This window comes from Nansenia antarctica (assembly GCF_963989245.1).
Source record: "Nansenia antarctica genome assembly, chromosome: 5".
In the NCBI taxonomy this organism is placed as follows: domain Eukaryota; kingdom Metazoa; phylum Chordata; class Actinopteri; order Argentiniformes; family Microstomatidae; genus Nansenia; species Nansenia antarctica.
Window position 1 is genome coordinate 26,411,591 of NC_137690.1, and position 23,384 is coordinate 26,434,974.

The 23,384-nt window shown below is 41.5% G+C and overlaps 1 protein-coding gene across 1 annotated transcript in view; it reads right to left on the bottom strand.

Moving 5' to 3' along the window:
* The window catches only part of dapk1 (death-associated protein kinase 1), a gene marked incomplete at its 5' end in the record, with an annotated part of 78,870 nt that overhangs the window by 50,627 nt on the left and 4,859 nt on the right, over positions 1–23,384 (bottom strand). Inside the window, one exon of the mRNA XM_080530887.1 lies at positions 2,503–2,724. Within this exon, the coding sequence (XP_080387013.1) occupies positions 2,503–2,724 (222 nt within the window). The remainder of the gene's footprint in view (positions 1–2,502; positions 2,725–23,384) is intronic.

A 23,384-nucleotide genomic window follows, 5' to 3' on the forward strand; every position in this document is an offset into this window, starting at 1 on the left:
GACCAAACAACATTCAAGTCAACTGTGTGAACAGAGAAGATAAAAGTGCTCACACCTTGCAGTGTAGTGCAGGTGCTTGGAGAAGTAAACTGACTGACATAAAGACTCCTATACACAGTCACTCTTGGGAAGCAAAAGGAAACTCAACTGGACATATTGCTGGTCTTTTTATTGGTCTTTTTGCCTAAAATCGTATTGAAATGAAATGATCAACTGAACAATCAATCTGAACATTGACTCTGCCAGTCAACAACTTTCAACTTTGTGGTCCTGAAAAACCTCCTAGTTGCTATGGCAGTGTGTTTATGGTCATTGTCTTACTGATGAAATGCCATCCAATGAAGTCAGCAGTAACATAATCAATTAAGACAAATTAGCTAGTTCTTGTGGCAGCGACCATGCCCAAACTATAGTACCCTCTGCACCATGTTTCACAGATGAGGTGGTATGCTATAAATCTTGGGCAGATCCTTTTTTCTCCAAACATACTTGTGACCAGGTTCACCAATTTAATGTCTAATGATCACAAGCATCGTTAACGACACGTAGACTGAGTCATCAGCTTCATATATTGGCCTGAGCATAAACTCCTCACAATCAGATTTATCTTAACTTGATTGCATGGTAAAAGTGAATTTTGGGTATTCTTAATTGAATCTACAATCCGACATGATCGCTTGTCTGTCACACAGGGATGAGCAAAGCATTATCATATATCTTTATTAACCATGAAATATCTTTTGGAGTCAGGTATGCCATAATGTTAACATGTGTTAATTGGGCATGTGACCACTAGTGTTGAGTTCACTTCATCATGTCCATAACCGTTTGAAGTTGTACTTGGGGATAAATGTAGGCTGTCTTTAACCTGTCCTCTATTCTTCAGTGTTTTGTTTCTTCTAGTTCTTCAGAGACGTATTCTGCAGAGCGTAGTCTCTGACATTATTCATGCCTACCTACTGGGGAGTGTTCCTGATCTGTAAGGATGTCTGTCTTACATGTAACGATGAATTGAGAATCAAGGACCCCAATTGAAATAAGCCATTGGCTTTCTTGGGTTTTTATCCTGTTAGTTGACCTTGTATGTAATATGTACTTTCATGTACCTACTTCTGCAAATCTTCTAATAAAGTTTTCAATCAATCAATCAAAAAGCATTTTTCAGTCATCCACTGTAGAAAACTTCCTTAGCCTACCAGCCAGTTTGCGGTTGCTGAGCTCACCAGTGCTTTCTTTCTTTTTTCATGATGTCACAAACTGTTGATTTTGTTAAGTACAAGGTTTTGGCTAGGTTTCTGATAAGATTTTTTCCTGATATGTCAGCCTCATAATGGTTTCCTTGACATCTCTTTTGTTCCCCATGTTGACAGACACCAATAGCAGACTCCAAATGCAAATGCAAAGTCTAAATTCAATACTAGACATTGACATCTCTCTTATGCCTAACCCGTATGCCACAAATGATGTGATGAGACACACCTGACTAACCAGAATCACCTGTCAAGATCATTTGTATGTATATTATATTTATATGTAAATACTTTTGGTGCCCTGAAATATGTATATATAAAACGGGTTGTAATTTCTAAATAGTGAAACCAATCTGAAAAAAGAAAACATTGAATTAAAGCTGAGAATCGCAAGGTCATTCGTTGATTTCAAATCTAAACTGTTGGAGTATAGAGCTAAAACAAGACTAATGCTTCATCTCTCCAACACTTATGGAGGGCACTGTGTGTGATGGGGTTGGGAGTTTGTGTTTATATAATACATTGGCTGTTGTCTTCCCTTACATTGTGCCTGTGCACAAATATTGACTTCATAATCAGGTTTTCAAGGGACACATTTTCTCAACGAACTAACCTGAATTCAACTTAATCTTTGTGTTCACCATCGTGTGTAGATTACACACACACGTGCACGCTTGCATCCATGCATTCTCATGCACGGACACATGCACGCACACACACACACACACACACACACACACACACACACACAGACACTCACAGACACAGACACAGACACAGACACACAGACACACACACTCACAGACACACACAGACACAGACACACACAGACACACACACACACACACACACACACACACACACACACACACACACACACACACACACAATGGCCCCTTTTCCAGGCTACACTGATAAAGCAATGAGCTTGCTCAAAGCAAACAGGCCAAACTGGTTTGGAGCACCAGGTGAACAGGTTTAACTTATCAGACTGCTGAACCTTTGCAGGCCTTGCAGTTTAGAAAGGAAAATTGGACCACAGCTATTTACATTACATTTTTGGCATTTTGCAGACGCCTTTATCCAAAGCGACCTACAAATACATTTGACAAATTAGAAACAAGAACAAAGACATTAGAACAAACAACCACAAATGTCAGCCAACAACCCAAATGTCTATTCAATGGCCAATGTCAATTCTAATATAAACACCTCCACTTTAAATTGGGGGTGAGACATAAGCGTGACTTACAGCTCCAGGATGAGGATAACGTCGGTCTTGTTCTCAAACACGTCGTGCAGCGTGATGACATTGGGGTGCTGGATGTCTTTCAGGATGCTGACCTCCCTCTCGATGTCCTCCCGGGTCACCCCGCGGCGGCTCGACTTGCTCCGCCGCTTCTTGATGAACTTGGCAGCAAACTCCACGCCTGAGCTCCTGCTGCGGCACTTCTTCACCACCGCAAACTGACCGCTGGAACATAAAGATGCGCGCACACACACACACACACACACACACACACACACACACACACACACACACACACACACACACACGTAAGATAAAGATACACATACACACACACATGGATGTATGGACACAGGCACATACACCATGGATGGACATACACATGGACATACACATGGACATACAAATGGACATACACATGGACATACATACACATGGACATACACATGGACATTAGGGCTGCACGATTTGGGGAAAAAAATCGAATTGCGATTATTTGGACAGATATCGCGATTGCGATTAATTAGCGATTATTATTTTTTTAAATAGCAGAAAAAAATTAAAAAAAATAAAAAGGGAGTTTTTGTAAAGTGTGGCCATATCTCCGGCTAGGAAGGTCGTATCAACGTGCAGTTTGTTTGTACGTCTTCAGGGGACTTAGAGGCTCCCTCCTCTAGCACCCCCACAGCCCGAGCTACGAGTGAAAGAACTAAACTTACATTGGGTTGCTTTAAAGTTGGGTTGCTTTAAAATCAAGCTTCAGATTAAAACATGTGATGGAGCATTACTAACCTGACTCAGGTGGTTTGTTTCACACAACCATCTAGGAAAGCTTAATTGGAAGCTGTTTGGAAAAGGGCAGGTACTTTCAAAAAATACTTGGCAGGTGATTGGATGAATCTGTCTATCACCTTCTATCATGGGCTAATTTCAGAGAGCATTACCACATGATACCATCAAACTGTTAACTGCTCTTATGCCATCAAACTGTTCTAATGCAAGGATGAGAACTTAAAAGATATGAATTGGAACAACATATTTATGTATGTTTTTTTTAAACAGCTGCCATTTTGTTTCTCTCAAGTGTCCATTTCTTTTGAACAATTCCAATATGAAAATAAAATAGGACCTTTCTACAAACAAGGTTATTTAATTATGGCTCAGGAGCAGCATCTAAATATTGCACATACTGCAATCAAGTTAAATAAAGTGCTAATAAAAATGTCCAGTAAAAAAGAATAGGTCATTTCTGTAAACATTGAAATAGATTAAAAATAAATAAATAAATAAATAAATAATCGCAGGCAAATCGCAGGCTTTGCGATTAGCTAATCGCATCATTTCAAATCGCGATTTCGATTTAAAATCGATTAATCGTGCAGCCCTAATGGACATACACATGGACATACACACACATGGACATACACATGGACATACATACACATGGACATACACATGGACATACATACACATGGACATACACATGGACATACACATGGACATACACATGGACATACACATGGATGGACACATGGACATACACATGGACATACACATGGACATACACATGGATGGACATACACAAGGATGGACATACGCATGGACATACACATGGATGGACACATGGACATACACATGGATGGACATACACATGGACGGACACATGGATGGACATACACAAGGATGGACAGACACATGGACATACAGATGGATGGACATACACAAAGATGGACATACACATGGATGGACAGACACATGGACATACACATGGATGGATCCTCATCTCCTTGTGGTCTATTAAAAACAGTCAGACCAGTTTCCGACATGCATATCATACAGATGATGGATATGATTCATGTAATTATTATGGAGACAAAACTAAGTTAAAGGCCAACTCCAGTGCTAGTTTCATTTCCTCATTCTATGACAATACATGAGAACGGAAAGGTGGAATTCATTCCAGAGAAACCTACATCACCCCACTCTAAGCACTGGAAAAGGAAGTTGTCACTTTTCGAACAAGGCATTCAGATATTTGGGAATTTAATCACAGAAATTACACATATTTCCACTAAAATAATACTCTTCTCGATGCCACATCCAGAGTGACGATTAAATAAAAATACTTAATTGCCACAGAGAGGTAAAACAATGTAGACAGAAGGGCAACAGAGCTAAGAGGTAGGGAGTGTCCATCGAGATAAACATCTTAGCATGTTGCTTGGCATTAAATCTACGGTTCACCAATGGGACTATTCTAGCTTAACTGCACTACACTGCACTCAGATTAAGATGCTAATCACATACAGACACCCTTCAAAAACGAAAACTGAGAAGTTGCCAAAAGAAAATTGTTTTGGCATACACAACAGCCCTGCTCACGGGTTTCGCAACAGACTGCAATTTACAGGCAGCACACCCTGTTCTCACTGTGACATACTGAAGACTCCCGTGGTTGGACTGAGTCACAACTCACAGCTGAATGCCATCCAAGACACAGAACCACGGTCCCCACCCTCCCTGTGTACTGCTGGAACCCATGCAATTCATTAGGGAAGGGATGTGTTGGTAGTTTAGCTAAGTACAATGTGTATGATTGTTGACTGGCAGGAGAAATCAGCCTCAGCTAAGGTCAGGGGAGATATACTGCTCAGTTTATTACACTGAGTCAGAGAGACCATGGTGATGGCCTGCTTATGAGAGTCATCTTGTTTATTGTCTTGTGAAAGTAGTGGTACTGTCCAGAAACAATCCCTAGTCCCTACTCCCCCAATACAGTTTTATAGATCTGAAAGGGTTGTGGATAGGCAAGATGGCAGTAGCTCCCTCTTGGCCTCTAATGGCCTTAGTGGATTTTGTTGTCATCTTGTGTCTACTAATCCAAAACTAAGATCCATAACAAGATCAAATCATGTTTCTAGGGAGTAGGGGCTCAGGATTGCTTCTGGAAAGCGCCATCATGATAAATGGTAAATGTTTGGAAAGCTGTATTGTCACTAAATGAGCGCAAATGTTACATCCCAGACTGCACACGTCCCTAATTGAATCCCAATTGAATTGATACACTATCCGCTTTTGGGGCCATGACATGTTTTACTTTAGAAGATAGTTAAGAAGACTGCAAATTGACCTTGACCAAACCTGACCACAGACTAGTGATAGGCCTTTCTTATGTATATCTCCGGGACGAGCCCCCATCATTTTTCCAGAACCAAGTGTTTAATGAAAAACCAGACAGTAGTTGTCCTATGCTACTTTTGTCGTCACTATTGTGATGATGTTATCGCGGCAGATAACACTGACTCCTTTGCAATACCCAATTCCACATGGATGCCAGCACGGTGCCATAACATCGGTAGCAGATAGCAGGGACACTTGAGTAGTGGCTGTGGCTGATGCCTTTGCGGTTTGTGCCTCTGGTAAATATGAGCACTTAGTTAGTACACCCACAGAGAGCGAGAGAGCAAGCGACAGAGAAAGAACCTGAGTGAGATACACACAGAGGTAAGGTGTACACAGTATGAGAGTACAAGAGTCATACAGTGCTTATTGGAAGAGTGAAGCTCCAGTATTTGACAGAGCTTTAGTGGCAAAAATGCTGCCATGTGCATGAAGAAGCAGATTCAGATGTTATAAGCAGTTACATTAGATTCAGAAGCTATATGGACTGACTCTATGAAGAGCCAACAGGGTCACTTTTGAAAACAAATCTCATGTCAGTCAATCCGATTTACAGTTGCAAGTTACAACGCAAAACACAGCTCAACTGACGGATCCCTCGTCACATTCATGGGCAAAGAACAGGGTATCAAGACTTTCAGAGGAAGTGACAATTGCCTTTGAGCCAGAGACATAAACTAGACAATGAGGGGAAGGAAAGGGGTGCTTGGGACGGGGCTTACTTATGCTAATCGTGGCTCCAGTGCTCCCCGTTCATTCTGGCTTCAACTATTGTGGGCCAGGTTCCAACCAGGCCTTTGAACAGATAACGACGAGACATTAGCATTTTATTTGAGCCCTGGAGAGAGCCTGAGGAGAGAGTGGAGGGGCCTGCATTATAATGCAATAATATGCATATCCTTATGTATTGGCCACAAACCTACTGTACCGTTCACTATAGTATATAAGGGAGTACCATGATTAGTGTACCTCTCAACTAGTGTGTTTCACAAGCGAGTAGCCAAGAAGCCAACTACCAATCCAATGCCAGCTACTTTCTGAACTTCATAAACCACTCTTAATTTACACATTATGATCTATTGTAGAGTTTAAAATGTAGGCTCTAAGACAGGCTCTAAGACAGGAGATTAATTTTCTATGTTATGCCTTATCTCCTCTGAATAGTTAACGTGTGACTTCATGACTATGGTTTTACAGACAGGTAGGCCAATTTGTGATTGTCTGAAGATTCACAATGACAGGCCAAAGAGTTATTTTATAGGCTATGCTGGAGGCCTATGGAATCCCCTGTACCTTTGGTGATGTATATGGTTACTTTTTACGATTCAAGGATCAACTCAGCTTAAAGATTAATATGTAGGAGTAATTAATTAATTAATGTTTTTATATTTTTCTGAACAAAACACTGTTCATAAATGCACTTATGCAATTAAAATACCATTCTTTCAGTCCACACTTGTATTATTTCATTTGCGAAATTATTTTAGATTTTTTAATTTGATTAAAACAATTCTAAACTGTAATAAAAAATAAATACAACTGTGGTTACCCAGAACTTGAGCTTGAAGGTTATCGTACTGTTAAAATGTCATACCGTGAACCCCTATTGCACACAAAGGCATTGTATTCATGATCATTACAACTGTGGCACCCCCAGGGACCCCCATGTTAAACCACAAGAACAGCAGCAGTCAGGCATGAGGAAGGTTCCACGCATAAACTAAAGATGTAATGATTCTCCATAAAGTCCAACTTACATCAAAAAAGGGGAAACTCAAACACTCTTTCAAGGCTCTCATTCTCAAATAGTCATTAATTGAATGGGCAGCCTCCTAGTATGTCATACACTATTTAATGAGGGCATCCATAGGCCTGCCACATCTTCCCAAAAGTAGAGTGTTAAGCAGCAAGACATTGTGACCCTAAGCCAATTCTGAACATCACTTTTGCATCTCAAGATGGATATGGGCATACGGATATGAGTGCTCACACTCTCCAAGAGGCAAGGTTCATGACATCTCTCACACCAGGGTGATCTCTCTTGGTCTCTCACACCAGGGTGATCTCTCTTGGTCTCTCACACCAGGGTGATCTGTCTTGGTCTGTTACACCTGGATGATCTCTCTTGGTCTCTCACACCAGGGTGATCTCTCTTGGTCTCTCACACCAGGGTGATCTCTCTTGGTCTCTCACACCAGGGTGATCTCTCTTGGTCTCTCACACCAGGGTGATCTCTCTTGGTCTCTCACACCAGGGTGATCTCTCTTGGTCTCTTACACCTGGATGATCTCTCTTGGTCTCTCACACCAGGGTGATCTGTCTTGGTCTCTTACACCATGGTGATAAAGTGTTTTGGCAATAGCTGAGGCTAGTTAATTGCTTGCCAATGGTTGCATCTCTCTACAGAATGAGCATTGTGAAAAATGTGTCCTTGGTGGAGGGGCAACGCTGTGGCATTAGGGGAACACGGTGGCTTTGGACAACTGTTTGTTTGTGCCCTTGAGGACAACCTGCAGTGCACAGACAATAAAGCCTATGTGAGTGGATTTAACGAGGTTCAATTTGATCAATTAACATAATTCTCATGTTGTATACAAACCTTGTAACTTGTGAACTGCTGATTATATTTGTGTTGTTGTCCTCGTATTGTATTTTATTATGTTTTATACTGATATGGACCTATGTGCCTGAAATAAAGTTAAATTGAATGGAAACCGAAAAACATCTCAGAATTTATGAAGTAGGCCTATGTCATACTTGGCCTCATGCCACTGGGTATGAAGAAAAACTTCCAACTCAAGATGAGGAAGAGAAAAATGAAAGATTCATATATCTTCTTTCCCTTCCTCATTCATGAACCATTGTTTGGAATCCTGTAGCAAATACCTCTAGGGGATTTGCTACACACGCCACTTATAAAACAACCACTGGTTAAGAAAACAAGTCTCGCCAAAATACCAGTTAGAATGAAGTGATACGGCCACCCCAACCGATCACATCCCCTTATGAGATCTACACAGCTTTACATTTTGTGCCGAAGGCGCCACGTCTCCAGGAGCTAAGTAATCCTGCATAGGCTCAGAAGTATCAAAGCCTTTTCTTAGAATTAGCGTTCCAGAGTCACAGGCCCGGAGAAAATCACCAACTCCACCATGAGAAAAGAGGGGAACCTCCCAAGATCTCTCCCACATGTTAAGCCTGTTTCGATGGAATGGAGCAATGGTTGGAGGCTAACGCTAATGCTAGGATAACAAATGCGTTCTGAGGGCTCCCACATGGGAGGTGCGCTAAAACCCCCCCACTGATGTTATTTCAAAGCTACAGCCCCACAGATGTTGAGCAATATGTGCATAGATGGTGAATAAGAGCCGACCTCCCACACACAAAACACCAGCTGTGCATAGATACAAACCAGGGAAAATGGCAGTGGTTCAAATTAGCCATACCCCCTGGTGAGGCCATGGAATCAAACCAAATGAGTGTTATTGCCATGAACATTCAAGAGCCCTTTCCTTGCAGAGTGTGACAAGAGGTTTTAAGTAGTTCAAGTTCAAGACTGAGGTTTAGGGGTACTATTTCCCCACCGACACATATCTGGAGTCAGTTTATGTGTATTTGTGTTTGCATATGCTACAGTAGCTAGAAAATCCCTTGTTCTAATTACAGAGGGGATCCTAGAGGGAATACCACATGCTGCAACTGCGGGTTAACTCCGCTGAACAAACACGTGTCGCAGAGGGGGCAAAGCTGAGAATTAATGAGAGGGTAATGACTAAAAACTATGCTTTTACATCACTGAGAAACACAGTAGGGCATCTATTTCCTTAGAGAGTAGTTTTCCCTCCCTATCTGAAACACAAACAACAAAGTCTGGTTAGGGGATCAAGTTGCTTGTTCCCCTTTGTCATGCTTTAAGGATGCATGTAGCTTCCAACTTTTTGGCCTACTTGTCTCCAAAGAGCAACTGGAGAAGAGGTGGGAAGAGGAGGAGGGAAATGTGGATGTAGATTGAGGGATGTGAGCAGTCTCTGTTTCAGTCTGCTTGTTGTTTTCTTTGTACCTATCAAAGCTCTTCTTGAGAGGTCCTCGGCACAAATAGAGATTTGCATTACACAACACTTGTGGGTGGGAGGGTTTACTGGGGGGAAAACATACTGGTGGATTGTGTGTGCTCGGATTCCACGCTAACAACAGGCAAGGTAATTATGGCTACATGGCTACAGTCCTCAGCTAGCCTTTTCTTTCAGACATAAAATAACTGCTATCGATAACTGCATATTGCTAGTAATGCTGTTGATTAAATATACATAAGCCCTCTTACCCTTTATTTTTGCGCCACACACACACAAACAAACACACCAGCCTTTAAATAATGCTACCTAGAATTTCTAGTATTTCAAAATAGTGCCATGTGAGAGAAAAACAATAGAACAGGGAAGGTCCCCATTTGCAATCACTCTAATTATGTACCCCAATTGTCTCAGACTTTAGTGTTCCATTCTAAACCTCAAGCGGCACAATCCCAGGTTATTGCTAGCTTTCTGAACAAAGGCGTATGTCACAACCAATTGCTGGCTCTGATGAGAGTTGCAGGTCCCATGCCATTCGGTATGAAATGACAATTAACAAGGAACAGTAGGCAGTGAAGCTAATATGCTTCTGAGTCTGATGGATTTCACATTCTGGTCCTCGTGGGCCCTTATACAGGGAACGGCCCTGAGCCCTAGTAGCTACGATTGTCCAGATTGTCAGAACACTGGCAGCTGTGAAGTGAAGGATACTATCCAGTCCAGAGAACTGCTCTCATTCAGTAATGAGCTGCTTCCTCAGTAACTGGCTAGCTCTAAAGTGTGGGGGGTGAATCCAGGATAGCAGCACTAGAGAATGTAAAACACCAGAGAGAGTGCAGCTTGTTTCAGTCAAGCTCTACTACAGTAACCCAGAGCAACATATGTTCTCCTCCTCAAGCAGGGCATTTCCAATCATCGAGAGCATTTCCAACCATCAAGATCATCACTAGGTGTGCTTTGGGGTTCTGTTAGCTTTCTTTATGGTACCCTAGCACTTTACACCTGTCTCATCAGAAGACATTTCTTTATGTTTTAGTACTTGTTAAAGCAGGTACACATAACATTTTCATTGTACTACATAATGGCCTGCCAGTGCAGTCTCTAGTTCCCAGAGAAACACATGCTAGTCAGCTAGCATGCTTGTCAGGTTCCACTCAGGAAAAACAGCAATGAACACAATGATGTAAAAGACTGACAAGGGACATCCAACATGCAGCATCACTGTTCAATCAAACTAACCAGTTTCAATGGAATGATCTACAGTGGAAGGAAAAACTGAGGAAATGAGTATCAGTAAAAAAAAAAATCGAGAATGGAGTACCCATGCTTTGAGTTGGAAGACAAATCATTAGAATTTGCACAATCAAACTTGAACCAGTACCAATAGAAAACACCACTGTTTCAAAAACATTTCAAGAGCGTGGAATCAGGCGTGGAATACAAGCGGTAACTTAGTCTGACAGAACAAATAGAAAGTTAGACAAGCCGCATGCCGCTTTAACGGTCACACGTGGTGCACGCTGTGAAAACCTCAGGGTGCCTAATTTGTAGAGCTATAGCTGACACCGGCTGACTCAGACTACCCTGACACCTCCCAACGCTGCTTTCCCAGACACCTGCCTTGAAAATCTGCCCTTGTCTTTACTCACTCTGGAGAGCTGATCTGAGAACAAGCCCCAGCTGACGTGGTGCTTTCACCCTAAGAGTCAGATCCACACTCTGCTGTTCTGGGGTTGAAGGGAGGTGAGGTGAGAGAAAGAGAGAGAGAGAGAGAGGGGGGGGGGGGGGCTAAAATGTAGCCTAAAATGTCAGTGTGCACTGTACATTATGGAGACAGGCTTTTCTAGAATTGGACTCCTTTTATGCCAGTCTGTTATGAATCCCATTGTAAATGATGGCACAGGACTGATTGCTTTTGGAGAGAAAGCATCTCTATCAAAGAATGCGCTAGAGCCCTCAATCAGGAGCAGCGGCTTTAGAGCTGGTGTTTTCATTCGGCATTTGCCGAGTCGACTTGTTTAAAAGAACCTCAATTTTGTGCAGCTGGTCCTGTGCATTCAAGTGAGTAATTGGAAATAGCAAGGTGGAAAATCAACCAGACCATCTGGGGGGGGGGGGGAGAAGAAACAATACATATACCGGTACTGTACAAAAGCTGTTAGATTAAGAGACAGTGAATCATCTGCTCTATAACTGAGACTGATTATTACAACACCATCAATTTAGCCTTTTGTTTCGATTCTTCTGAAAATCGTCACACACAATTATGTTGGTATACATTCAGCATGTGTGCCATAAATGATAATTGAGGTATGGTAAATTGATGAAGAGAGTGTTTGCATCCACTACCTTATGCTTCTTGGTGGACACTCAGGTCAATACAGACAAACCGACATCTCTCACATACAGATGGCGTTAGCGGGCTTTTGAGCTAGCTATCATGGGAGGCTGGTGGAGGCAGCAATCAAAGGACCTAATGCATATGTAATGGGAGTGTGTTTGCTTGTCCAGTCCCCCTAACCTCTGCGTTGTGTATTAGAAAGGAGGACAAGAAGGTTGTGCTGTGGGTCTGTTCTTTTATTGGGTCTCATCTCCTCCTCTCTGTTCAGAGGTTAAAACTAATAATATTGCGTCAACAGGGACACTCAGATCTCCTCCTCTATCTCTGTTCAGCAAGTGAATCAAAAGAGCGCAAAAAGTATGAATAATAATAATATCTACAAAATAGGCTACATTATATACAATATACATTGTACACTGCTATTCATAAATTCAAATAAAACAAAACACCAATTCACAGAACCCACAGTTATTAGGCTAATATAAAATATAATAAAATTTAACACATCCACATACCTGTTCAGAGGTTAATACAAATAATATTGCGTGCTAAACTGGCTATACTCAGCCATGATCTTAGACTGGCTAGCAACAGGACACTTGGCTAGCTTAGACAGAATCAAAGAATATCTAGCCTAACATATTGTAAATGAAATACATAGCTGCCAACAGAATGACACTTATGTACATTATGGTTTAAATTCTACATTTAGACAGCGAAACATCTAATTTCTCCCAATGTTAAAATCTAATTCCCTAGACTAGAGCCTTTCAAAAACGCGGCTCACGTCTGTTCAGCAAGTGAGTCAAAAGAGAATGAGAGATGTCGCAGCCTCTGACGCTATGTGTAAGTTTTACAATACAAATAAGAGAGACCTCCAGGCAGTGTATACAACATGAAACGTACTCAAAACAAACATTTTGATGAACATTCACAATAACATATTTAACTCTGTTACACAATGGTTACACAATGGTATCAAACACAATGGCATCAAACCTCCGGATTTCTACCTCCGCCAGTGTCTCCTGGAAGCTAGATACCGTACCCTTGGTTTGTCATGAAGCATATTATTTTCTTAAGAAGTGAAGGCATACAAATTAGGCTTATACTGGGAGTACATGTCAAACCAGAGGACCCCCTGTATTCCTACACTTTAGTGCATGTTGCAACAATTCCTATGGCTGAGATCAGCAAGACACTCACTTCCGGCTTAATGCATTACAGTATACTATCTTTGATTTAGCAATCAGGCAAAAGGTACTGAAGATTCCCACAGCATTGATCCTGGTGTTGTTTCCAAGCACCTCTGTAAGCCTATTATTGATAGACATTGAAACCAACCCTGAAAGCGCTAATGTGAAATAGTAGAGGAGGACAAATGTGTGACGTCCACTATTAGATGTCGGCATGCCTCCATATGAGCCTTGGAGCTTAATGTTACCAAACACACTGGGAAATGCTTCTGTAGGGTAAATCAAACAACTTGTACAGTAAATCCATGTCTATGTGTACATGTATGGAAACATTAGAATATGGCAGTAGCTCTCAAGGTCCTCCAGCACACGGTTTATTGAGGAGGTTTGAATCCTGAGCAACTTGACCAGTGGTTGGTATATTGTTGAAAGCACTACAGGAGACCAGCAATGTTATGGTGATAGCGGGTGTCAAAGCTGAGTGTGCTGGAAAACCTTATTAGAGCTTTCATGTCTGCGATTCAATTCACGTTCAAGTGATTGGGCACCACTCAGAGTGCAAATATTGAACTAAGCAGGCCATTTATCCCTGTGCTCATTCTACTGTATACTTGAGGGTCAAAGGTTAGTTTCTGTTTCAGTTTCTTATTTGTCACTTATGTCCTGTACTATTTATCACTTTACACATTTTACTACATTTGTCACTTTTTATCTTGAATTATTATATCTTATCGTCTTGTGCTGCAATGTCAGGAACCGAAGACTAAGAATTTTCCTCTCTTACACTTGTTTCCTTCTCTTACACATGTAATGTGATGTAACAATAAAACTTGAAACTTGAACTTGAAACTTGAAACTGACATCACAACAGCCCAGAGAGCAGTACAGGGGGGTAATTCCATCAATGACACGAGACTTGTCAAAAATAACTTGATTTCCTTTAGTGATGTTGAAGGAATACCCCCAGGCAGAGGACAGCTAGTAGGGAGAGTTATGCCCTGCCACATAAATCTGAATGATGGGGTTGGAGATATGTTACTACTCTCAAGTTCATAGAAAGAACGTTGGAACGTATGGAAAACTGTGAAATTATCATGGGAGTTTTTCATCACAAGAACATTTAATTTCTATTAATTACATTTTACAAATAATTTGTTTTAAATGTTATTTTTTTCAGTTTTATTTGTTTAGTTATATATATATATAAAATAAAGATCAAATCTTGAAATATATTGAAAAATAAGTTTTCATGGGGTGTCCTATCTTTTTGAATATGACTGTAGATTCAACAAGGTGCTGGAAACATTCCTCAGAGATGTTGGTCCATATTGACATTATAGCATCACGCAGATGCTGCAGATTTGTTGGCTGTATCCATGATGCGAATCTCCTGTTTCGCCACATCCCAAAGGTGCTCTATTGGATTGAGATCTGGTGAATGTGGAGGCCATTTGAGTACAGTGGAATCATTGTCATGTTCAAGAAACCAGTTTGAGCTTTGAAACTAGTGAGCTTTGTGACATGGCACGTTATCCTGCTGGAAGTAGCCATTAGAAGATGGGTACACTGTGGTCATAAAGGGATGGACATGGTCAGCAACAATACTCAGGTAGGCTGTGGCATCTAAACCTTGCTCAATTGGTACTAAGGGGCCCAAAGTGTGCCAAGAAAATATCCCCCACACCATTACACCACCACCACCAGCCTGAACTGTTGATACAAGGCAGGATGGATCCATGACCGTACCATCTGAATGTCACAGCAGAAATCGAGACTCATCAGACCAGGAAACGTTTTTCCAATCTGCTATTGTTAAATTTTAAATTGTAGCATCACCCTGTAGTGGCACCCTGTAGAGCAGCACTTTCTGAAATACTCAAACCATCCCGTCTGGTACCAACAACCATTCCACGTTCAAAGTCACTTAAATCACCTTTCTTCCTCATTCTAATGCTTGGTTTGAGAGAGAGAGAGAGAGAGATACAGCAGAGAGTGTGTCCAAACTGGGGGTGTATTTTTTGGGGTACTGGTGGGCTCCTCTCAAATAGGCTACATTTAATTATTGTTAGACTACTAGAGAGTAGGCCTATGGCCCCCTACACGCAGCATCATTATCGTTAGACTACTAGAGAGTAGGCCTATGGCCCCCTACACACAGCACTTTCAGCCAAACTTATGTCGAAATATTGGCACATAACTTCATATTGATAATTTGGACGGAGGGTCTGGGAGTCCTGCAGGAAAATGTTTAATAATTTCTTATGTTTGACCCATCATCTATTTCATAGACTATAATGGCAGTTTCCTGCACTACATATTTGTGCATGAGATGAGGTGCTTGGTGAGGATGTTGACAACCTTTAATCACTTATTGACTTAACTAAGTTGATAAGAGAAAAAACACTACAATATACTTCTTACTTTTGTTAACATTAATTATTCTTGCCCCTCATGAGAGAGACATTTGAAAATATCTTACACTTACGTGGGTTTTTGGTAAGAGAATGACCTGGAGAATGAGCAATGATTCTTAAACTTACAGATGCCAAACCATCTCTTCAAAATGAAATATAAGTGTTAAGTGTGATATTAAACGCTTGCTCATTAGAAACCAAGGGAGTAGCTTCTCTCCTCAAATGTCAAGCCCAATGGTCATTTTCAAAGCTCCGGCTTTGCTGTTCATTGAGGGCCGATTGCAAGCCTGGGAATTGCCTAAAACAGTTGTTTACAGTTCATCTGGCTTGTAAAGCTGAAAGAAGTGGAAATGTATTTCAGCTGAGATGGTACTCAGTGGACCGGTTATGGCCATTCAGCACTGAAGGTGGTGGCACCTGGCATGATGAGTTGGGTGTGGATTCTCCCCTGTGGAAGCATTCCCGCTGCAACTGCAGATTGTATAGAAGATTGCTAAATAAATTGGGACATTTCAGTTCGACACTGATGATGGACGTATAGGACAAAAACATATATCAGTATTTATAGGCTACTATACGGTTTGCTCTACTGTCTGTATCATTTATTACCGTTATTGAGTGAATTCACAGGACGGTTCGGGAGGTTTACTTGTTAAAAGGTAGGCTAGCTTTGGAGGTGAGATAAGGATGTGCAAGAGAAGACCATGAACATCTAACCTCGACCCCAGGCTATTGTGCACATAATCTTGGAATAACAACGACTCAAACCTGGCCTTAGAGGGAGTGAATTTACTGAGTAAAGTATTTGTCATTATCTGATTTATTTGTTAAGCAAATCACATGACTGCAAGGCCTGAACCCTGTGGTGTGTAAGGACTGGGGGGGAAGTGGTGTGGGAGATGACTGATACCAGGTAAATATTATGTTGGCTAATAAAGTATTGATGAATGGGTGGCCTTGGCTTCAAATGGGTGTACACACACACACACACACACGCATACACACACACACACACACACACACACACAGACACTAATCTCGTTCCCCACTTCCCCCCAATATGCTGGGAAGGTCTGGTAGACCTTCTTCTGCAAACTGTAGGTGTGTGGAAAGATAGAAGATGAAGATAGAGATGAAAGAGTGAAACCGAGCTACAGGATGGTGTCTGTCAGGTGATACCAGGTAAATTATGTTTTGATGCGCTGGTCTACCAGACCTTCCCAGCATAATGGGGGGAAATGGGGAACGAGATTAGTGTCTGTGTGTGTGTGTGTGTGTGTGTGTGTGTGTGTGTGTGTGTGTGTGTGTGTGTGTGTGTGTACAAAGCCTTGAAGCCAAGGCCACCCATTCATCAATACTTTATTAGCCAACATAATAAAGCTGACTTTATTAGCTGTCTTACCATGCAGAAAGTGGCCACCATATTGACTAGGGAATAGGCTAGCATACAGTTCAACTGCTGCTTGTCAAAATACATAGACACAATTAAACTTTGGGATTCTGATGAACTTGACCTCTAGATCTAAGAGTCATGCACATGCATATGAATGAAATTCAATTAACTTAATGGTCAACATGTAGATTCATATTTCTCTTCTCTTCATGGCTTGCAGCTAAAATCCTTGGTACCAAGAGAGGGAGGAGACTGAGGTTTTGGGGGAGGGGGGGGAGTAAGCTGGTGAAACAGCTTGATGAACTAGGCTGGCAGTGGCTGGCTGTATTGTATTCAAAATGTTGAGTTGCTCTCATCTGGTTAATTGAATTGTGTTTGGTTCATGGTGGTCAAACAGAGCCTTGATGCGTTGCTAACAAGCTGAACCATTGCCAGTGGCCAAATTACCCTATAAATTGGTGAGCCTTTTTGCATCTCATTCAGTGGTACTGCCGTTCTAGGGACGTACACAGGAAATGAGCGTAAAGGTAGCCTAAGTGTTACGCTGCAATGCATTTGATTGATGTTAGTTCTGTCCACAACTTATTATACATTATTTAAGTAAATAACATGCTAATAAGTACTGACAGCAATCACTGACAGCAATCACTGACAGCAATCACTGACAGCAACCAGAGAATCACTGAGAGTAACCAGAGAATCATATGCTAAATCTGAAGTCTTTCCTTGATTCCTTGTGTCCTCTATCCGTGCCTCCTTTTCAAAACACAAATCACATGACCACAGATCAGCTCTATGGGAGGTACCATAGCTGCCTCCCTCCCTGAGCCTATCACAGTTTGTGATCATTATCAATACCGTTCCAAAAAAGATAAACATCTGATAAACTGGCTTTTCACTATTGAAGGGAAAGACACTGTCAACACAAGTCCCGCTAAGCCCTACTCTTGGTTTCCACTAGAGAATGACTCGAGTCGTGACACTGGATGTATTCCTTCTGATCCTCCGGGCACACACCCACTCATACAATCAAAGTCTGACCAATCCCGACACTTTCACTATCAATGATCAACCAATAAAACGCCGACTCGCATCACCAAAGTTCAGCCAATGGCGGCAGAGCGTGGAGAGTACCCTTCCCACTCTACACAGCATGGCAACAATACAGGGCCCAGCAACACAGCTCTTGCACATGTTTGGAGGTGTATTATTTAGAATGATAATTCCCCAGTGAGTCACACCTATTCATTAATGAGGAGCGACTGTGGGAGGACAGTGCTGAGTGCTACCGGCCCACTAATCTGTAGTGCCACAAACCTCGCCACTAACAAAAAAATTACGCAACCCCTCGCTGCCATTGTGTGCCAGGGAGGGGTAACCAAGGAAACAGCTTTAGCGCTGTGGCAGAATTAGCTGAGGCACACTTCACGGTTTGAATAAGGATATCGGTTGGTCTGAAAGGCAAAAGCCTCTAAAGCTGGTGTCTGGGGTGGGTGGAAAAACACCCATAAATTGGGCTTCCTACTTAACCAGTGGGAGCAGTTTAAGGTCAAAGCAGAGAAGGTCAACTGAGAGTTGTCTTTTCGTGGTGATGAAATGCATTGTTTGTTGTCATGCTTGAGTACTGGAAAGCTATAGCTCTGGGACAACCAGCTGAGGTTCTTAGCATTTTACATCTGGAGACTGGTTCTGCTTTCACAATGTAGAGTAGCCAAACCAATACAAACACTTAGGCCTTTCGCCTGAGACACACGCACACACATAGCCTACTTCAAACAAAGTAACTTTCAACCACATCAGTGTTAATTTGAGGTGATTTAGTCACAGATGTTGAACTTTTTTTGTTTGTTTTCCCACAATCAATCCCATTGTGTTTTGTTAGCGTTGGCTAAAGTTAGCTGAAGTTACTAATGGCTATTAAAACAACTGAACAATGGATTACAGTTTCTCCTGGCCCATGGAGAAAGGTATTTACCAAAAACATGCAAAACCATCACTACTGACTATGACACAGAAGTAAACAATCCAACGCTGGGTCTTTGCCTTTTTATCTAATTACTTCGACAGGCATTCAACATGTCAATGGAATGTAATTTACCTCCTTCCTGTGGATTTAAGACAACAAAGGACACATTGTATCTGGAGGCAAGGAGAGAGAGAGAGTGGGGTGGGGGGGGGGGGGGGGGGTATTAATAATAACAACAACTACAGGGCCACAATCAAATCAGCAAGGGGGACAACATCCATCCATTTCATAAAAAATTACCGATGGCGGAATCAATGATGCCTTTGCTCAATTCCAAATACACCACTAGCACTTACCCATCAGACCTGGGCAGCAAAATACATATTTAAAATGGTTTCAAATATTTTACATGCGCTAGATTTAACTGGTCAGGTACAATGGGACCAGTGGAATTGTCTCAGAAGAGCAAACATCACTTGCAATGCAAGCTAAATCTACCAATATTTGAAACCCTTTTCTTTTTTGCTACCCATATGCACTACATCTGAAAGGTTGGACGTAGAACATGTGGTAATAAGTCCACCATAGCCAGTTAAAACGATTTGACATTGGGCATAGTGTATGGGCGCTGGGTAGACTATACTCAGATGAGTATGTGGGGAAATAAGTATGGCCCAGTGGCACAAAAAGTTGCCTATAATAACCTAAAGTGTGTCTATAGGGAGAAACTGGGGTGAGACCGATGAGCCGATCTGATGGCCACGCTCGGAAGACACATAGATAAACAGACTGTTGTCTTGGCAACCCACACAGACAAGAGGGTGGGTGGGAGGGAGGGGGGACGTGGGAGAGAGTCTGTAATCTCCCTCCTGTGTTATTTTTGCCTGGTCTTCAGAACGGGCCCCTATGTTTACTGAAACTGACATTCACCTGGTTTCGAGGTGGCCCGTCTCCGTCTGTCACCACATGGAGAGTTAAAGGCCACGGACTGGTTTTGTAGGTTTAAAGAAGCTTGACTTGACTGCCCCTTTGCCCTCCTCTTCCAGATAACTTCTAAAGAAACTCCTATGCAAAAAATATTGCTGGAAAAAAAAGGGCAGGTTTTTTTGGTGGTCGTTTTTGTTGAGACAAACGTTGCAGGGCTTTTCAGACGGTTTGATCAAACCTTGTTCAGTTAACCTCATTTCTATGTATTGTGTTGTTAAAGGTGCATTTCTACATGGAAATAGCTCTTCTATATAGTATCTGTAGTGGACATTCCTTGAGGTAAAGAAGCAAATGTTTTAACATTGTTTGAAGCTATAACTAACTAATATTTACTGTCAGTGGACGGTCTGGTCTTCCTGATTCACTGTTGGGTCTTAGAAACTTGAAGATGTAAGCATAACTATTCACAGCCCTATCAAAGAATACCCTTTGGATTATTATTATATAACTAAGTAGTGTTAAGATCTTTAAGTTACTGTATTTATATTTTGTATTCTTCAAAAGCTAAGGGGGTTTATAACCAAAACATAAATTGACCTTTAAACAAACCAAATTATTATTATTACATTTTAACAGGGAAAGTTTAGGAAAAACTCAGGTGTGAATACTTGGAAAATGGATATGCAGCAAACAAGACGTGAAGCTAAAGAATGTTTGAGTGAGAGGGTCAATGGCATGATTGCAAAGACTGAGTGGAATGTCTGAAATCCATCACAAATGCAGCTATAATTGAACGTGCTTGCGAAAGCATTCCATAGCCTGATAAAAAACATTCCTACATTAATTTTGAGTTATTACTGATTGTAACAATGACATAATGTTATCAGAAGGAGTGCAGTTTCAAGTACAATATATGTTGTAACAAAACATTGTAAAATGTAAGGACAATGTCCTACTAGAGATTGAGCAAAATGTGGGCTATTTGTTTCATATAATCAATGCATCTGTCAAGAGTAGAATTTCCCTTTTCTTCTGTTCTGTGCCCCTCAGGCAACAAATACATGACAGGGAATTGTAATATAGACAATAGATGTCAGAGTGAATATAAATATTGTGACATTTAATAGGAATATTATTAATCAACTCCTGACATCAAGACCATCGGCTGCTTATTCCACTGGTAGTGAATTAGATCAGCGACTGAGCCATGCTTTATCTGTTGGGGTTGTGGGTTGACAAACATATGCAAAATAGTATTTGTTCTCTCAAAATAACTAAAAGGTGCATTTGGTTTAGCTTGCAAGCTAAGTCTGGGTCATTTTAATGTTCACATGTCAGTTACTGTACAATAGGCTACATGTAAAACGCATGTATTGTCTATTAGGGTTGGACAGTTTTACGGTTTAACTGTGAACCGGTTTTTTTGTCAAAACCGTCCTAAATTGCTATATTGTAGCGGATGCTACTGATACTCTAATAATTCACCAGTATGTTTCTATGGTGGGAATTGGGCGAGTCGCAGTTGTGACGTATGGGGGTTTCACCAGATGTTTTGACCACAGTATGGATATCTATGGGTTTGACTGTTATGCTAGTTTGCTAAAAAGAACGTTGACATTATGTGTTCACTGCAATCAAACTATATCCTTTGTTCTCTCAGACTCATAGAGTGGTGACCCTGACTCGTTTTATGGCAAACACATTCTCTGAAATTACCGGAGGTGAATTTCTGAAACCTAGGACGGCAGGGGAAGGCTCATTAGGGTTAGGGTTAGAGCCTTCCCCTGCGGTCCTAGGTTTTGGAAATTCTCTTACGGAGTTCTGTGTAGCTAACGTTGCTTGCTAATTTGTTCAGTCAAGAGTCAAACAAGTATCTGACATGAAACGCCCGATGGGTGATTTTAGTTTATAGCGTTGCTGGTTATGTGTGTCTCCAGTTTTTACTTCATCATAATACCTCATTTGAATACCCAAAAATGTCGAGCTAACGTTAACTACCAAGCTAGATCATCAATTGCTAAATTAGCCTTTCCTACTTAGTTACGTATCCAGCGACTTTTGTTTTAACTGAATCTGAACGTGCAGTGTTTCCCAAACATAGTCTCATTACGAATCAAAAGTATTTTTAGCACTGTTTGTATTGATTAATTTGAAGCGCATTTTCCAGCACCGCTCGTGGAAAGTGTTCGAGCAGGTTCGCAGAAAGGACAGGGCTTAGGGGTGGGCATCGACGATCGATAATTGATCGATAAGGATCTTGGTCGATCACAAAATAAAACATTTGGTCGATCACAATTTTTTTTTTTTTTTTTTTTTTGTGATCGACCAAATGTTTTATTTTGTGATCGACCAAGATCCTTATCGATCAATTATCGATCGTCGATGCCCACCCCTAAGCTTAATCATTTGAAATTGGCGGCTCAGTAAAACCCGACAACAATGTCATTTTGAATTCGGTTAACCGAAATACCGCGGTTGTGTTCGGGGACGGTTTATCGGTTTAAAAAATGGGAAACCGTCTAACCCTAGTGTCTATCCATCATTGACATGCAGCATCATGGCTTGAGCTCCAAGCCAAGCCAATCAACATGCATGAAACATCCCCCTCTGTCAGAGCCCCCACCATCCTTGCGAATGGGCGACTCATTAATCACATGGAACCGGTGTCTACCACAATAGGGGACGCTCAGGGCTTTGATTGCAGAGTGAGTTTACACTGCAATGAATGCTACACCTAAACAGGCCTGGACTACAGTGAATGTACACCTAAACAGGCCTGGACAACAGTGAATGTACACCTAAACAGGCCTGGACTACAGTGAATGTACACCTAAACAGGCCTGGACAACAGTGAATGTACACCTAAACAGGCCTGGACTACAGTGAATGTACACCTAAACAGGCCTGGACTACAGTGAATGTACACCTAAACAGGCCTGGACTACAGTGAATGTACACCTAAACAGGCCTGGACTACAGTGAATGTACACCTAAACAGGCCTGGACTACAGTGAATGTACACCTAAACAGGCCTGGACTACAGTGAATGTACACCTAAACAGGCCTGGACAACAGTGAATGTACACCTAAACAGGCCTGGACAACAGTGAATGTACACCTAAACAGGCCTGGACTACAGTGAATGTACACCTAAACAGGCCTGGACTACAATGAATGAATGAGGTTTAGGGAGGGACATAAGAGCCACAGAAAATGACTTACTACTGGTGGTTAGTCTTTCTTCATGTCCTAGGCCCCATTTATTCCCATTCTAAACCAACCCCTTGTGCATACTCTCTAGACACGTGTGCAGATCTGAATAGATAGATAATATACTCAAGATCATTATGAGTAAGAGAGGCCTGGCCAAACCCCAAAACAAGGGATATTAAAGACAA